An 18,254-nucleotide genomic window follows, 5' to 3' on the forward strand; every position below is an offset into this window, starting at 1 on the left:
ACTACAAGATATATACATCTATCATAGCACAAAGGTATAAGACCCTTATGAATGACCTAATTGATGAAGACCAAACAGGTTTCATCGCAGGGCGCCAAACACAAGATAGCATTAGGAGGACAATTCAGATAATCAATACAATACAATCAAATAAGAACAGCGCAATTCTACTAAGTCTTGACGCTGAAAAAGCTTTTGATAGCGTTAATTGGAATTTCCTATACTTAGTATTAGAACGTTTCGGATTTAACAAAGATTCAGTCAATTGTGTTAAAACTATTTACCAAAACCCTACAGCCAGGATAAAAGTTAATGGCAGCCTAACAGATAGAATATTGCTAGAAAGAGGTACCCGACAAGGATGTTGCCTATCTCCACTCCTTTTCGCTTTATATATTGAACCGTTAGCACAGGCAATCAGACAGAATGAGAAGGTAAAAGGAATTAATATCAAAGGACAGGAACATACAATAAGTCTATTTGCGGATGATATTTTAATATATTTGGACCGCCCCAACACAAACTTTATTCAATTAATGCACCTTATAGATGAGTTTGGGATCCACTCAGGATATAAAATAAATGTAAATAAGACGCAGATTCTGACCTTCAATTATACCCCATCCCTAGAAATCAAGAAAACCTACCAATTAAAATGGCACGCAAAAACTATAAAATATCTTGGTGTAACTCTAACAAAACGACTCTCTGACCTATACAAAGCAAATTACGATCAGATCCATCTCCAGATAAGTAGAGACATAGAAAGGTGGACAACCTTGCTATTAGATCTTAACTCAAGAATTGAAGTAATTAAAATAAATATTTTCCCTAGACTACTCTACTACTTCCTCTCTCTACCCATCAAGATTCCACAGGAAAAGTTCAAAATCTGGGATAAAATGATCTCCAGATCCATATGGAATGGTAAAAGACCACGGATAAAATACTCTACGCTGCAATTGGGAAAAGAAAAAGGAGGTATGGGACTCCCAAAATTAAAAGATTATTACAGTGCAGCACAATTAAGACCAATAATTATGTGGTGTGACAAGGACTATAATGCAAAGTGGAAAGATATTGAAAAGGTGGTAGCAGACACACCAACCCAGGCCCTGGTTGGCAATCCAAAACTAATGAAGTCACTACAAGAATGGATAGACCCAATAACTCTACACACACTGTCTATTTGGTTTGATTTTGTCAGACAACACAAATTAGAAAGGGACATAAAATTGTTAAGCTGGTTTTCTTATGATGACGGATTTAAACCAGGGGTAAATGACTACAACTTCAGGGACTGGAGTAGGAAAGGACTCACAGCAATGTGTAAACTAATGAAGAATGGACACATAATGAGCTTCCAGGAGCTGAAAACGGACTATGGCCTTGAAAATAGAGATCATTTTAGATTTCTACAGCTACGGGACTATTTTCTAAAGGAAATACAAACTGTGAAAAATCTAAATGGTGTACTTGATGTAATGATCAGGACATACAATGGAACCAAACTGAAAGCAGTTTCAGTACTGTACCGAAACTTAAGAGACTCAGAAGATGTCTCCACTCTGTACATTAAGGAGAAGTGGGAGAAGGAATTGAAGATTAACATTACTGTAGAGGAGTGGCAGAGCATGTGTGAAGCACAGCACACAACCACAAATTCGAGAATATGGCGGGAATTCGGGTGGAAAAACCTGACCCGTTTTTTCATCACTCCCAAATTAAAAAGTAAACAAACAGGCTCCCAGCACTCATGTTGGCGTTTATGTGGAGAAAGGGAAGCCAATCATACACACATTTTCTGGGGATGTCAGAAACTTAATCCATTTTGGGAAAACGTACACAATATAATTAAGAACATCCTGGGTTATGAAATACCTAATGAATGTGGTGTTATGTACCTTGGGAACTTGAATCAATATGTCCTGGTCAAAGACAGATATTTAATAAAAATATTACTGGTCACATGTAAAAAAATAATAACAAGAAGATGGTATAAGACCGAGCCACCAGCTATGAATGAATGGCTAGAAATCATTAGAGAAGTCCATAACATGGAGAGAATGACATATAGACTTAGAATGAAGGAAAATGTTTTTGTGACTAAATGGGAGAAGTGGACCCGATGGGACACAGTTGGGAATACCTGAAATCTGTCTTATTCATATTTTTTTCTCTTGGATCTGTATACAATGTAATTTAACAATGGACACATGTAGCCACGACTGTTTTATTTCTTTCTTTCTGTTTTTGTTTCTGTGTTCTTTTTTCTCAGTTGTATCTGATTTTTCCAACTGCTCCACACGCAGAATGTAATACATGGATCTACTGTATATGTATACTTTGATGTCCACAAGTGGAGATGAAAAATTTCAATAAAAATTTAAGTTTAAAAAAAAAAAAAACAGACGCAAAACACCACAAAAAGATGACAAAAAGACTATAAACAGACGCAAAACACCACAAAAACGTGAAGAAACGACTAAAAACAGACGCAAAACACCACAAAAACGTGAAGAAACGACTAAAAACAGACGCAAAACACCACAAAAAGATGACAAAACGACTAAAAACAGACGCAAAACACCACAAAAACGTGACAAAATTTCTAAAAACAGACACAAAACACCACAAAAACGTGACAAAAAGACTAAAAACAGACACAAAACACCACAAAAACGTGACAAAATGACTAAAAACAGACACAAAACACCACAAAAACGTGACAAAAAGACTAAAAACAGACACAAAACACCACAAAAACGTGACAAAAACACTAAAAACAGATGCAAACTCCCCAAAACGACCCAAAGAAAGATGGAGGACAGGAGCTTTCAGCAGCGTTGGGAGGCAGATGATCTGTTGGTGAAGGTAAAGAGCTGTTTGTCTCCGTGGCTGTAACCAAAGAATCAAACAGAAGAAACACCACGACAAGAACAAGGAGCTGCACTGGAAAGGTTCAACGTTACACATCTGGAGAGAAGGAAACATGCACATTTCCAGTCTTTTTTTTAGTAAATATTGAGTTTGGCTGCAACTTTGTCCCAGTTTTTAAATTCGTCCCACTGTGAATTGGAGTTTGACACCGCTGCTTTAAAATGTAAAAAATAAATTACCACTCAGCTTTATACAGTTAAGAGTTATTGTTCTTCATAAAATTAGAGAAAGTCAAATTTTCTTTGAGGGGAGACACATCGAGCTGCCGACTGTTCAATTTCTTCATGTGAATCACAGCTCGACTCATTCCTTGCAACTGTAACCACCTTTTATTAAGTCAGTTCTATGTTTATCAAGTTATTTCATATCTCTTTGTTTTTTGGTTAATTTAAGGCTGGACCTGAATATTCAGATATTCATTAATTGAGTAGGTATTCGTTTCTCAATTGTGTTATTTTAATTATATATTTTTTTACACACTACAAACCAAAAAACACGTTGAAGCACAGTGTTTGCATTTCAGCTCAGTGGGAGTATTTACTGTGTTTTGCTGTCAGTTACGGTCGCTTCACTCTTTTCCTCTCCTTCCAACATTAGCTGCTCTGTTTACATAATTTTAGGCTGAAAAGAAATGCACGTGGGTTAATTTCTTAATTCCACTGAAAAATTGCAGCCTGTGCATCGGAGTTGTGTTATAACCGAGCCCTCTGGTGTTTGTAGGGGCGCACTCCCACTGTCCATCCGTACCGTGCCCCGTGCTTTAGGGCCCTTGCCCCCCCCTCCAGGCCCGTTTGTACTCACACTACCTGGGCCTCGGCGAATGCTTCTTGCTGCCTATACGTCATCACGTCGTAACACGTCACACGCATTGATTGACATCGCGATGCGTCGCTTTGTTTACAGATCTTTCCGTAGACCTCTGAGTTTTTGTGCGTCTTGTCGACTGTTTTTGAATCTTTTCATCGACCAAATCTGCAGTAAACACTCCACCTCCGCATCACACCAACGTGAACCTTTCACCGCCATTGTTTTAAATGTCCGCACATGGTCCCTCCTTCTTTTTTCTATGTCCCAACAGGCGCACATAAATGACGTCAGAACCCCTGTAGGCCTCGTGCTCGTACACGTGGGCACGCTCGTGCTCGTACACGTGGGCACGCTCGTGCTCGTACACGTGGGCACGCTCGTGCTCGTACATGTGCAAACGTGCTTTACAAAAGCCCACCTCTCCCAAACGGGCCGTGGTTAAGCAACTGTAGGAGCACTCACACTGGTCAAACGAACTAGACTGTACCCATGAAACCTTTTTGGGCACGGTACGGATGGACAGTGTGAGTGCGCTCTAGAGGTCTGTGTGCTTTAACTGTAGCAGACTGGAGTTGTTTTCATTTAAAGAAGATAAACATCTACAGCCACGTGCACAGAGCTGGACAGACCTGGTTTAATTATCTTCAGTGTTGTTATTGTTGTATTTGTTGTCATGTTTTTTAAAAACAATTAGCTGTTGATTATTGAGGCTACTATATTAATTACTTTTTAACATTTTATTTCTCAGAATTTTCATTATCTTCTAAATTAAAGAAGTTGATCAGAAAACATTTTAACTGTACGTGAAGTCACCTTGACGTCCTGGTGGACCTGGTCTCCTGGCTCGGTGCTGTGGAGGTAGAACTGCAGGGAGTTTCTCTTGACATCTTTGATGATCTCCACCAGGCTGCTGAACACTTCCGGCTGCAGCTGACTGATCAGGGAGCTCAGGGCGGTGGACGGGGGAGCCGGGACGGATGCAGAGGCCGGACTGGAGACAGGCTCAGAGGGATGTGACGCTTCTGTGGAGGGTTTAGAGTCGACGCTGAACCCCGGCAGAGTCCCCTCACAGTTTGTACCTGTGAGACTGCTCCCACCTTCTACACTACTGGTACAGTGTACAGTCCTGGTGATGCTGTTGTCCTGTCTGGTTTTATGAGTCCAGTCGGACTGTGGGGTCTTTTCAGGAGCAGGAATGAGTACGGAAGTGTTAGCAGGCTTGTAAACAGAGCCAGGCGCAGAGGTAGTAGCAGATAAAGTGACATGAGGCGTTGTGGGATTTCTGTTGTTTGTAGCATTAGGAACCTGAACGGTGATTGTATGTGGCTGCCACACTTCACCTCCTCCGGAGAGTGAAGCACCATCTTCAGCAGCTGTCTGTTCACCGTCATCATCTCCGCCTGTGTTAGCATTACCTGCTCGGATGCTGGACACAAAATCACTAACTCTGCTAGCCAGCGCAGCATCAACATCAGTCTGGCTGGTGCCCTGCCAGCTGACATTAAACTCTGTAAGTATTTTGTCCATGTCGTCATGAAGTGAGCTGACGTAGTCCTCGACAGGGGGGCAATGGGTGAAAAAAGACACATAACGTGATAACCGAGATAGCTGGGTGTGTGGGAGTGTGTGTTGAGCTGCGGTGGTTTCTGTGTTTGAAGTGCAGTGTGGGGAATGTGGGAAGCTGTGATGAGCACCCTGCTCCTGCAGGAGGAGCTGTATCTCCGAGGAGAAGGCGGCCAGATTTTTGTCTATAATGCTGTCAAGAGGAGAACGAGGTAAGGAGGTGGATGAAGAAAACAAAGTGCCACCTACAAGTTTGTTAATTTTTCCTTTTGGCTCCTCATCACTCGTGACCACATGTGAGATTTCCACCACCTCCTCCTCTTTCTTAACTTGGTCTTTCCCTCGCTTTTGCACGTTGAGTGGTGGCTTAGTTTCCTTTTCCCCCTCTGCATGTGCCTGTTCCTCCTTCCCCTTCCTCATTTCCCCCTTTGCATCTCCCTTCTCTCGCCCAGTGTGCAGTGGTGAAGGGTTCGTCGTCCTCTCTGGAGCTGGAAGGATAGGCGGTTGCATGAATACAGCAACAGATGGCTCTCCGTTCTTCTTCTCTGTCCCCTGAGGTTTCTCTTCTCTTTCTGTGGACACTCCTGCAGGAGGCAGAATACACAACAGATGCAAACTTAGGAAAGAAACAAAGATTAATTGATCAGTTGTCAACTATGAAACTAATCGCCAACTGTTTTGATCTGCAGCAGGTAGAAATAAAATCAAGTTATAAGCTCCAAACTCTCAGTCAAAACTGTGTGTGACATAATTCAAGCCTGAACACAGATGCAAGAAGCAGATCCTGTGACCAAACAGAGAGCGGATGAGGTTACCTGAAAACTCCCGGGAGTTTGTGGGGGTTGAGTGCTCGTAAGCACCACTGTGGTCCTTGTTAACCGTGCTGAGCTCATTATGTTCCATGGACTGACACCGGGAGGGTGAGGCGAGGCGGATGAGGCGAGGGTCCCGGCATTGGGAAGGACGAGGTAGAGGCGACAGGCATTTGGAGGGAGAGGGGGGAGGGCTGGGCTCCGGGGACGGACACTGAGACGGGGTAGGCGGAGGACTGGGCTCTGGAGATGGGCACTGGGAGGGTGACGCAGGAGGGCTGGGGTCTGGGGATGGGTACTGGAGCATGGGGGAGGGAGGAGGGCTTCGCTCAGGAGACCGGGAGGGGCTTTTCCTGGAAGCTTTGGTTGCTGGGGTGATGCCTGTTGCCTTGGCGAGGTGCTGGAAACGAGGGTCCTGAGGGATGTTTCGGTCTCTCTGGGTGTACTTCAGCGAACACAAACCTGAAGACAGAGTTCAGAGTTAACTTTCTTCTTTCATTCTCGACACTTCTGCAGTTTGGTCCATAAGTCGTAAAGCAACATATTGTTTAGTAAAACATTTCTGTGATTCACCATCAACTGTGACCTGATGTTTCAGGGCGGGACAGTGAACTAAGCTTCTCTGGAAACATTTAAAGAAGCAGATAATAAAACCCTGTGGCTCCTTATCGTGGCTCCCTGTGAGTTTGGAGACAGGGGACTTTATCACCCCTTTGTTTCTCTCTTTTGTCTTATTGCTTGATTTTCCATTGATATTATGATCAAGATGAATGCAGGCTGGTGTTAATGTTTGTAGGGCTGTACCAAAATATCATTTTTGACATTTGAAGATTCTACTGAGGCTTCAAATGAAGCTTCGAACATTTGCTGTCATGTTTTATATTACTTAGCTTATTAGATGTAATTCATGGTGCAGATTGCTGATGGACCATTTGGCCGGTTAGTACCTCTCTTTCTTTGTGTGCAGCAAGCAGAAAACAGTTCTTAGATCGCAATATATGTTTTTGAAAGGCTTAAATGGCAACAAATATGGTTTAAAGCAGAATACTAATGACTTATTTGATGTGCACCCTGACAGGGCACACAGACAGACCTGTGATGGGGACGAGGACCCAGGGGATCTCCCACTCTTCCTCCTCCTCTTTGTATCCTCCTGTTTTGCTCTGCAGCCCTCCTTCCTCTCCACCTCCTCCTCTACCTGCTGCTCCGTGGTGAATCATCTCCCCGCTGTGGGAACCAGGACTGAATCCCTCCAAACTGCTGATGCTGCCCGCCGTCTGCTCCTACACACACACACAAAAAACCACACACACTTTGTTGAACGTTCCTGCGGGTCAAGGAAAGAAAGGAGGCTCAATTGTTTCAGAGGAAACAACTAGTGTAGATGAAGTACCAATTTAATTAAGTTGAATTACAAAAAATATATTTATAACTAGCCTGTGAATGTTCTCATTCGTCCAGGTCGTCGTTATCCTCAAAGCAATTTCAGTCAAAAGCAACTGGACTTGTTGTTTGTCTAGGAAGACATCAGTTCATGTACGCATCTGACCAGGCTGGGACCAGTCCCATGCGGTCAGATGCGTACATGAACTGATGAAGCCTCTTGAATGAGAGGTGAAACGTCTTCCTAGACAAATAACCAAGTCCAGTTGCTTTTGACTGAAATTGCTTTGAGAATATTTATAACTAATAAGTAACGCAATAGTTTGATCAGCATGTGATGTCTTGTAAACTGTAGCTATAAATAGCAGCACCAGGGACTTTTTCAAGACATTAATACAAAGTTCCCACTGGGATAAAGAAGATAAAGTGATATTAACATGATGAGAGTCATGACTTCTTATACTTTTACTGCACATGTGCACAGCATCTAAGTCTTAGCTGGGTTCCTACTGTACACTATTGCTGCATTTCCACTGTATAGTACGGCTTCACTCGACTCGCTCTTTTTTGTTTTTTCATTAGCAAAGGTTGTGAATAGTACTGGGTACTTTTTTGATACCACAGCGGGCGAGGTTTCCACGCGAGCTGAGCCGACACTAGGAGGTGGAGATAAAACACTGCAGGACACTGATTGGTGAAAGAGCACCGTCATGTAGAGCGTTGAGCTGTTCGTTCGCCCCGCTAAAAATTGCTCCATGCTCAATTAGATTTCCTGTCTACAGCCTATTTTCGACTGACAGCGTCCAAACAGGATCAAGCTTGACAACATCAGTAGGTGTGCCAGTCAAAAGACAGAGCAACGCAGCCTTCTTCTGTGGGGACATTACCAATAAATTACATGAAAATGTGAAAGGAGTTGTGTTCTGAGTGAATGAGAGAGAGAGCCATCACAGCAGAGGAGAGATAACGTTTCTCAAGATATGTGTGAAGATATCTGGTGAATGCAGCTACAGTAGAAGACAAATTAAGAGCAGCGGAGGAGTCCCGTGTTTTGTTTTCGCCGCCGAGTGACTCGTCAAAGATGTCAAAGATAACGCTGAAGCTACCCAGAGACCCATAAGGTGAAAACCACCTGGCAGTGGTGTACTGCAAGCGTATTGTATGCGTCCTATGCTTCTCACAACAGATTTATAGTAATACTTGTCTTATCCGTCCACCCCAGTATGAACCATCAAAGCAACATATTGGCAGGGATATGAAGAAATAACCCGATTAAACATGAGGTCAGGCAGAGATTAATTTACTCGAATGCAGTCATCTTGTCTATAAAGATTAATACTAATACCCAGATTGTACAAAAACAAACAAACACCAGCGACCTAAATGTTTTCCAAACCCAACAATCGATGCATCTCATTGTGCCACGGTAAAATGACCATCATGATCAACGTGTCGGTCTATTTATACAATATGTTGTCTGTTTTGAAAAGTCGGTTAAAGGGTGGTAAAATACGGATTGCGATAAACTTGAGATTACTTTTTGTTCCTATTGTAGGAGAATCTTTGTGTGAAATCTACAGAAGACATAGGCTACAATTACGATTAATAATCCACAAAGATGTGCGATCTGCTGTACCGTGCAATTGACAAAGTGCAGTCGTTCCTCTGTTTGGATGCGGATGAAAGGATTCAGCGAGTATCGTGTTTAAGATGACGTCTGGGACACTTCCGGTCTGCATGTAGACAAGATGGCAGGCTGACTAAACGCTCTCCCCAAAACTAATATTTCAACAGCTTCAAATGATTTATTGCACTAATACAGTTGTTACACTATGGAAGGGACGAAACAGTAACTACAGTAACCGTAGCAATTCAATAAATACTCTCACAACCTGAGACGAATAGTCTGGAAGACACAGGCTCCTGTATTTCAAGTATTTCCTTCATTAAAAAAGTAAACAGTTAAGCAACATGGGGTGCTTTTAAAGATTGAACTATAGCTTGAAGATATTCATCTACCCATCCATACACTCCTTCCAAAACTCTCATCTATTCATGTAGCCGTCATGTATCTGGCTAACCCATGTAGCCTAACCATCCTGCCCTTCAAACAACTGACTGTATCTAAGAAGCAGCAGCATTTCAAACCTCTTGTCAGACAGCCTGCTCCTCTTTGGGGGGTGGAGGTATCGGTGTTCTTGGCCACTAATTTTGAAGATGTGACGCGTGTGTCGTTGTGAGATGCTTCACTAGATTAGAGTTGCTTACAACAGATGTCGACATAGTCTTTGCTTCTTGACATAATGTACTACACGCATGTTCTTGCCTTTGACCGCAATGAATTTGAAGTAGTGCTTATATCTCCAGACTCGCCATTTCTGCTGTTTCTTCGAATCAGTTTGGTGTGCGTGCGTCTTGGCTTGTGTGTTAAAACACTGGCTTTGATTGGCTACCACAAAACATGTCTCTGCCTTAGCCAATCGCTTATCTGGTTGTTAAGCCACCTGGTCTCCTCGCTAACAGTTTGTGTTTGGATCATGGAGCCAGGGTTGCGTTCGGATTACGCAGTTGTTTCAACCAATTCATAGTAATGCACCGCATTTAACGTTCAGTAACGGCAGAAAAAGTAATTAGTTAGATAACTCCGTTACTGAAAAATTAACGGCGTTAGTAATGGTTTTATTCTTCAAAGATGACATCTGGGGGCGTTGCTGTGGCGTGAACTATCCCCAATCGAGAACAGAACAGGGAAAAGCACCTGGTACCAAAAGTGTGTTGAGTCGAGCTGAACGATGCCGTGGTGATGAGGAATAAGATAATGTGACTGAGCTGTTTGTAAAGAACAGGTGACAACAGCTGATGTAGAGTATCCGTGCATTCAATTTGAGGAAAACACACCATCATGCACCAATATTTAGTTACCTCGAGCTCCTCCTGCTTCCTCAGGTCGATGTCACAGTTGGTGGGGAGACCCAGCTTGATGGCTAACCTATTAAACGGAAAGGATTCCCTCTGCCCCTCCTCGTGCACTTCATTCAGGCTCTGATTGGCTGTTCCTCTGGCAGCTTGGCTGAGGTCTGTCAGTGTGAGGGAAACATTCATTTTAAGATACGTTATCATCAATCATTTTCAATGATTTCCTGCCATCTCCTTCTAGTGTTATGATGCAACATGACCAGCTGGTAAGGACGGGAATAGAGAACCAGGAACAAATTGGTTTGTATATGAATCGTATCTGAGCTTATCAATTCCTTTTATCGATGCAGCCGTGGTTTTACGACAGTTGCACATTGCATAACAAACTTGCAACAACAAGAAGTCATGGCGAAGAGGAAGAAAAGACCCGAAGCGTGGCTAAAGACGACAGTGCAGTTTGTAATGTCTATAAGGGTGCACTCACACTGTCCTTCTCCACCGGGCCAAAACAGGTTTTGCGGGTAAAGCCTAGTGCGTTTGACCAGTGTGAGTGCACCCGCTCTGCACCTAGCTGTGGCCAGCTGGCCGTCCACAGCCCGTTTGAGAGAGCTGGGCTTTTTTAGAGCGCGTTTGCACGTGTACAAGCACGAGGCCTACGGCGGCTCTCATGTCATTTAAGTACGCCTGTTCGGACATATGAAAAAAAAAAAAAGACGGACCATGCGCGGACATTTAACAACAACAACAATGGCGGTGAAAGGTTCACGTTGGTGTGATGCGGAGGTGGAGTGTTTACTGCAGATTTGGTCGATGAAAATATTCAAAAACAGTCGACAAGACGCACAAAAACTCTGAGGTCTGTGGAAAGATTTGTAAACAAAGCGACGCATCGCGATGACGTCAATCAATGCATGTGACGTGTTACGGCGTGATGGCGTATGGACAGCAAGAAGCATTTGCGCGAGGCCCAGGTAGTGTGAGTACAAACGGGCTGGCCAGCGGGGGGAGACGGAGGGGGGACAAGTACCCTAAAGCCCGGGGCGCGGTGCGGAAGGACAGTGTGAGTGCGCCCTAAAGGGATCATTCATTAAGTAAGCAATAAGCTGAAAGATCTTTCTACGCAACATGGGCTTCAATTCCTTACTGACTTGCCAAAGAAAGACAAAGAACCACCAGAGAAGGCCTCACTAGAGACCGATTTGGAAAGGGAAGGTGCTTTAAAAACATACCTGGCAGCTGATTGGATGAACCATCTGTCAATCAAACTCTCGCTGAAGTCAGGAGAAGGAGAAGAGCGAAAACTTCCATCGAGAAATTCCTTCAGAAGAAAAACTCTCCGGTTCTGATAAAACTGATGCTATTTCAGCGTCTAAGCTAACATCTTTAGGAGTTGCTGTTGTTGTTTAGAACAAGCGGTCGCCTCCCGTTCCCGCTCCCCCCTCAACTGCCAGTAGCTCCTCACAGGATGCTGATTGGCCTGATGACTTCCAGCCGAAACACATTAATCGGAGCCTGACAAGATGGATTTTCATCTGACGTGTGAACGCATTTCTCATATGGTCTCGTGTACTGCGGGATTTTATCTGCTGTGCAAGGTAATTAAATTCCAGGAATGTAATATATTTTAAAATTCTGCGCACGAGTCACAGCTTCCCAACCGAGCAGCACGTCTGTTACCACGGGTAAGTATCCTGTTATTGTAACATCAGTGCCGCGCAGGAAGGGTTTGCCTAAATAAAAACAAACACTGAAGAAATATTCTCTCTGTCATCGACACTGTTTTCAGACTCGGATAATAAGACAGTTTCAGACGCATTTACAATCAATAAAGAATCAGACCGATAAGCAGAGTCGGTGGCGGCATTGGTATATATATAACATCTTATCAATTCCCATCCTTACCAACTAGAATCAGACAGTGTGAAAGAATAAACAGAAAAGAGTATTAATAAAAGGTTGAAGCTAGTAGAGTAGAAAGAAAGTCACCATATCCAGTCACCTGTTAGCAGCCTGAGAAGTTTAGCAGCTGGTTCAGACCCATCTTCCCTCAGATCAACCTCCTTCAGATCCACTGAGCTGATTACAGACGCAAGAGAGCCAGGAGAGCCAGAGGCTTGCCGTTTCTCGACTGGGAGCCCAAAGCAGAGAGAAAACAGGTCGGTCAACCGCCGATTATAAGATGAACAATAAAAAGGAGAAAAGTAAATCATCTTTTGAGATGTTCGGACTGAAAGCAAAACACAAACTGGAGAGGGAAAGCAAATGTTGAGGGAAAGAGATGTGTGAGTACAAGTTAAAACCGCTTCTTGACTTCATGCAAAAGTTTATAGAACATTTTAAAACCTTCAGCTGTCACAGATTACAGACGCCTTCTTACAGTTTACCTACATCCGCCTGAAACTGAGCAACATTTAAATTCTGATTTTACACAGACAAATCAAATCAAACCTAATCAGGCCCCCGCCGACCTTATCACATGTTTTGTGTTAGCCCCCCATCACAGAGAGATTTTCAAAAGATTACTCAAGTCGCCGCCAAAAAAGTAGATCCTAATCCATTTTGTATTTGGTGTTTCCCCTTCCTCTTCCTCTTCTTCTTCTTCTTCTTCTTCATCCACGTTGATGAAAGATATTCTGGTCCTTAATACTCATAGCGAGAAGACTTTTTTTGCTTAAATGGAAATCTCCTTCTCCTCCCGCCTTTTGTCATTGGATCAGGCACTGGAACAACTCAGGGTTTCATTGTGAGCTTCTTTGAAAGAATTCTGGAAAACATGGGGGCCATTTTTCTAATTCATCGAGGAGCTTTACTGAGTTCAGTTCGATTGAACCCCAATAGGTAGTCGACTTGTTTAGGCTGCCTCTCAGTATGGATGTAGCCCGCTGCTAGTGCTTGTAGCGTCTTTTTTAATAAACTCCGCGTTCTCCAAGTCGTTTGTGCTTTGTTTTATGTGTACGGACTCTTCTCATGCTACTGCAGAGGTCTGGTGTTATTTTCAGCAGTAGTAGTTGTTAAAAAAGCAGTTTTGGATGGTCATTCAAGTGCAAGTGGCCTGTTACTACTCCAGTCTTTGAGCTTTTTTAAAACTTTCCTAACTTCTATTCTCCTTTGTTTGTTCCGTTTCTTCACCCTAACTTCGGTGAACTTCTGTCCTCTACAATGAGGTTACTTTGGATTGTTTTCTGTTTCTTTTTGTGCGTTTTTTATCAATGCCGCTTCCACTGGGACACGCTGTCTTTGCTTACTCCGGAGAACAGCTTATCGCCCTAATGCCGGCCGGCATAGCAGCCAGACCAGTGGATATTCCACCCTAACTCTGGAGAAAACCACACCGGGGACGCAGAGGTAGGAAGCAACATCGAGGCAGTAAGAGGGTTGAGACGGGACGGGTTTATGGAGAGGAGAAGATTTAAGCCGTGTCTCTGCTGTGTTATGGGAAATGTACGATCTCTGTACAACAAAATGGATGAACTAACAGCGCTAACGCGGAGCCACCCGGAGTACTGTTAGTACAGTCAGATGTGTTTCACAGAGACATGGCTGCACAGGGACATCACGGACCAGAACTTCATCGTGGATGGCTCCCACCCCATTCGGGCTGACCGGGACTGCACCGAAAGCGATAAGAGGAAAGGAGGGGGGCTTGCCGTTCTAGTAAACAACAGATGGTGTTATCTGGTCATATCACCATTAAAGAACAGCTCTGTAGCCCGGATGTTGAACTGATTGCCATTGGATTCCGTCCATACCATCTGCCCAGAGAGATCCCACATGTCATCCTGTTGTTCTGTATATCCCTCCCTCTGCCTGCAGCATCATACACACCACCATCTCCAGACTCCAGACTCAACACCCCAGTGCCCTCATCAACATGTCGGGAGACTTTAAGCACGTCACTTTGCATAGAGTTCCAACAGTACATGAGTAGTCCTACCAGAGAGGAGAGAACTCTTTACCTGATGTATGCTATCATTAAGGATGCATACATCTCTTCTCTTCCCCCTCTGGGCAGGTCAGCTCATAACCTGGTTTACCTCAAACCCTGCTATGTGCCTCTGGTGAAGAGGAAGCCTACAACCACAAGGACTGTGAGGAGAAGGTCTGAGGAGGCTTATGAGACACTGCAGGGCTGCTTTGAAGTGACTGACCCGCCTGCACTTTGTGAGCCCCACAGGGAGGACATCGATGGGCTCACTGAGTGCATCACGGACTACATACATTTTTGTGTGGACTGCAATGTCCCAGCTCAGACTTTAAGCCGCTACGCCAACAACAAACCCTGGATCACCAAGGACATTAAGGACATCCTGAATGAAAAGAAGAGAGCATTCAGAGATGGCAAACGTGGTGAGGTGCAGGAGGACTGAAACTTAAAATCAGGGAGGCTAAAGACAATTATAGGATAAAGCTGGAGAACAAACTCCAGCGAAACAACATGAAGGAGGTGTGAAGTGGCATGAGAAACATCACTGAGTCCCAGAAGACTGGTATCACAGGGTTGGAGGGCCGTGTGGACCAGGCCAACGAACTGAACCTATTTTTCAATAGGTTTGATACTGCGGCCCATCCCCCGCATGACTCCCATGCTGCCGGCCCCTCAACCACTGCCCCTTTACCTCCCCCTACTCCTCCTCCTTACAGACCCCTCGTCTCCACCATCACTTCACATCTACCTATTCCACCCCTCCCCCTGCTCTACATCATGTCCTCCACAACCTGACGACCTCAGCCCTCCCCCAAAAGACACCTCTACAGTGTCCTTCATGCCTGACCTGGTGAGAAGACAGCTGACGAGACCCCACTCCGACAGAGCTGCAGGCCCCTATGGTGTTTTCCCAGGTTGCTTAAAGCCTGTACCCCCCAGCTGTGTGGAGTACTGGGTCAAGTCTTCAGCCTGAGCCTGCACCTCCAAAGAGTCCCTGTGCTGTGAAAGACCTCCTGCTTCGTGCCTGTGCCGAAGACGCCGCGTCCCAGTGGCCCTCAGGACTACAGATTGTGGCCCTGACGTCCCAAACCATGAAGACCATGGAGAGACTTGTCCTGGAGCAGCTAAGGCGTATGGTCAGGCCCTTCACTGATCCACTACAGTTCGCCTACAGCCCTGTCTGGGAGTTGAGGACTGCATCACCTACCTGCTGAACAGAGTCTACAGTCATCTGGACAAACCTGTGAGCACTGTGAGAGTCATGTTCTTTGACTTCTCCAGTACATTCAACACCATCCATCAGGCTCTACTGGGTGAGAAGATGGCTGCGATGCAGGTGAAAACTGTGTTGCCTCACCTTGAGTCCGGCTGTGTCTTCCAGGTTCCTGTGATGCCTTCAGGAACAGAAGCGTCCTCTCTGCTGTCTCCTGTTCCAATTTCCTCTTTCTCCCCGACACCTTTACTCCTCCTCTTCCTTCCTCCCTCCTCACCTCGCTCTCTGCGTCCCTCTTACAGGTCAAAACCAAGTCGATCAGCTGCTGCATCTGAGCAACAAAAGAAAACACATTTAAGCTGAAATTAAGAAATCACAAGAGTCTTGCAGAACACTAACACCATAGTTTTGGTAGTCATCGTTCCCTAAATGTCAGTTTTCACCTTTTTATTGTTTGTATGTCTGTCTCCAGCGTTGCCGGTTTCCTCATTCCCCATCGCCTCTCTCTGGCCTCCGCCGCTCTTCCTGGGCCTCGCCTCCTGTGGCTCCTCAGGGTCGCCGTGCTCCTCCATTATCAGCCTGGCCCGAGCCACCGACAGCTGGTAGATGGCTGGTTTGTACGTGTAGGCGAGCAGATAACTGTCCATGTTCACCAGGGGGTATTCAGGAACAGACAACAGCTTTTCTTGCTCATCTAGTTTGGAATCGTACTCGCCCATGGGGTACTGCCGAACCTGGAGAGCAAAGACAGAAATATGTGCTTTGATGTTAGAACACATGTAAAACACATATAGACTAAAAGGCCAAAAGTATGCAGACACTCCTACAATTTAAATTATTTAAAAAAGTCGTACCTTGCCCTCTTTCAGGCCGCTGAGGTATTCCCGTGCCATGAGCTCCACGCCGGCAGACAGCTCGGGAGGAGGGCTGACACGAATCTTGACCAAGGCATGATGCAACGCTGGAATAAACTGCCTCAGCTTCGGCATCACCGGGCAGCCGGACATCAACGACTCGGAGGCCTCATGGGACGAGGAAGCACACCTTACTGCTACAGGAAAGAAAATAAAACATCAATATTAACATCAACTGCAGGTGTTGTTTAGCCGCCACAGCTAAATCCTTTGTGCTTATTTAACATTGTTTATCTCAACTGACTGATGTGTAACAGTGTGATCATGAAGCCATTGCTCGTAGTCTCAGACCAGCAGAGAATTACCTCTCAACTCTGCAGCTCTATGAAGACTTTAAAGTCTCAGTGAGACAGAAGTAACAGTGTTGTTGGCGGTGAAATGGAAACATTAGAGCAGTGCACAGTTACAAGAGGGATTTAAATCAAAGCGTTTGCGTTTAATTGGACTGCATAACAGAGCGTTGGGCTAGAGTTTAGCGACAGAAACATTTTTTGGGATATGAAAACAACCTTTTGCCCACTGATATCTAAACACACATCATTTTCTATCTTGTCCCATAACGCTCTGGTAGCCACAAGCAGTGAAGTACGGTTTTATATGACTGATGCGACTAACACATTGCCCAAAGTCTCATTTTATTGTATTAACTTTTGTAAACACAGTAAACGAGTGCAGGATGAGTCACCAAAGGAAGAGAAAATACTCGATCTGAGCACATTTTAAATGGACCTTTACCGGTTATTTATTTTTAATTTATTTATATTTCTTACTACCTGCCAACACGCACGTGTACGAGCACGAGGCCTACGGCGGTTTGACGTCATTTTATGTGCACCTGTTTGGACATAGAAAGTAGGAGGGACCATGCGCGGACATTTAACACAATGGCGGTGAAAGGTTCACGTTGGTGTGATGCGGAGGTGGAGTGTTTACTGCAGATTTGGTCGATGAAAAGATTCAAAAACAGTCGACAAGACGCACAAAAACTCTGAGGTCTATGGAAAGATTTGGAAACAAAGCCACGCATCGCGATGACGTCATCAATGCGTGTGATGTGTTACGGCGTGATGACGTATGGACAGCAAGAAGCATTCTCCGAGGCCCAGGTAGTGTGAGTACAAACGGGCCTGGAGGGGGGGACAAGTACTCTAAAGCACGGGGCAAGGGACGGACGGACAGTGTGAGTGCGCCCTGATTTACTTTTAACTATACATGTCCATCTGCTGGGGCTGGGTGCTGGAGGGATGGGGGTAAGGGGTTGGTATTGTAATTAAAACTATTGTTTTTCTAATGTGTAAAGATGAACACACAGAATAAACAGACTGCAAAATAAAAGATCTGTATCAGCTAAAATTACATACATGATTTGGAAAAAAATATAGTAAATGAATCACCCCAACACCCCCCAACAGTCCCTTTATTACTCACTGGACTTGGCCACGTCTCTGGACTCTGGGAAGACAAACAAGGCCTGAAGACACCTCTTCCAGCTCTCTCCCCTCTCTGAAAATACAAAAACATTGTCATTCTTAGTATTATGCTGTAGCGCATTCTGCTATGCTTCATAATTACATCTAAACAACAAGAATATCAAACTTGTCTTGATTCATTTTGGCCCTAAACACTTCAACAACATTACTTTTGTACAGACAACGGCTAGTTCTCACACCCTGTGTCAGAAATTAAGGGAAAAACATGATCGAAGGGTATTTCATCCAAACCGTCCAGACTTAATTAATACATGTAGTGATGAGTTTAAAGGAATCTAATATAAGCAGGGT

The 18,254-nt window shown here is 44.4% G+C and overlaps 1 protein-coding gene across 4 annotated transcripts in view; it reads right to left on the reverse strand.

The window, feature by feature from the left end:
* tasora (transcription activation suppressor a) overlaps window positions 1-18,254 on the reverse strand; it is an 80,723-nt gene that overhangs the window by 21,847 nt on the left and 40,622 nt on the right. For 3 of the 4 annotated variants that reach the window (XM_083939084.1, XM_083939082.1, XM_083939081.1), the window contains exons 13-21: window positions 17,902-17,976; window positions 16,414-16,610; window positions 16,003-16,293; window positions 15,704-15,890; window positions 12,421-12,549; window positions 10,428-10,582; window positions 7,216-7,405; window positions 6,126-6,584; window positions 4,561-5,894 (exon numbers count right to left, since the gene is read on the reverse strand). In XM_083939084.1, the coding sequence (XP_083795210.1) occupies window positions 4,561-5,894; window positions 6,126-6,584; window positions 7,216-7,405; window positions 10,428-10,582; window positions 12,421-12,549; window positions 15,704-15,890; window positions 16,003-16,293; window positions 16,414-16,610; window positions 17,902-17,976 (3,017 nt within the window). The remainder of the gene's footprint in view (window positions 1-4,560; window positions 5,895-6,125; window positions 6,585-7,215; window positions 7,406-10,427; window positions 10,583-12,420; window positions 12,550-15,703; window positions 15,891-16,002; window positions 16,294-16,413; window positions 16,611-17,901; window positions 17,977-18,254) is intronic. The other variant, XM_083939083.1, reaches the window with a different exon arrangement.

Source organism: Echiichthys vipera (genome assembly GCF_963691815.1).
Source record: "Echiichthys vipera genome assembly, chromosome: X".
NCBI lineage: Eukaryota > Metazoa > Chordata > Actinopteri > Perciformes > Trachinidae > Echiichthys > Echiichthys vipera.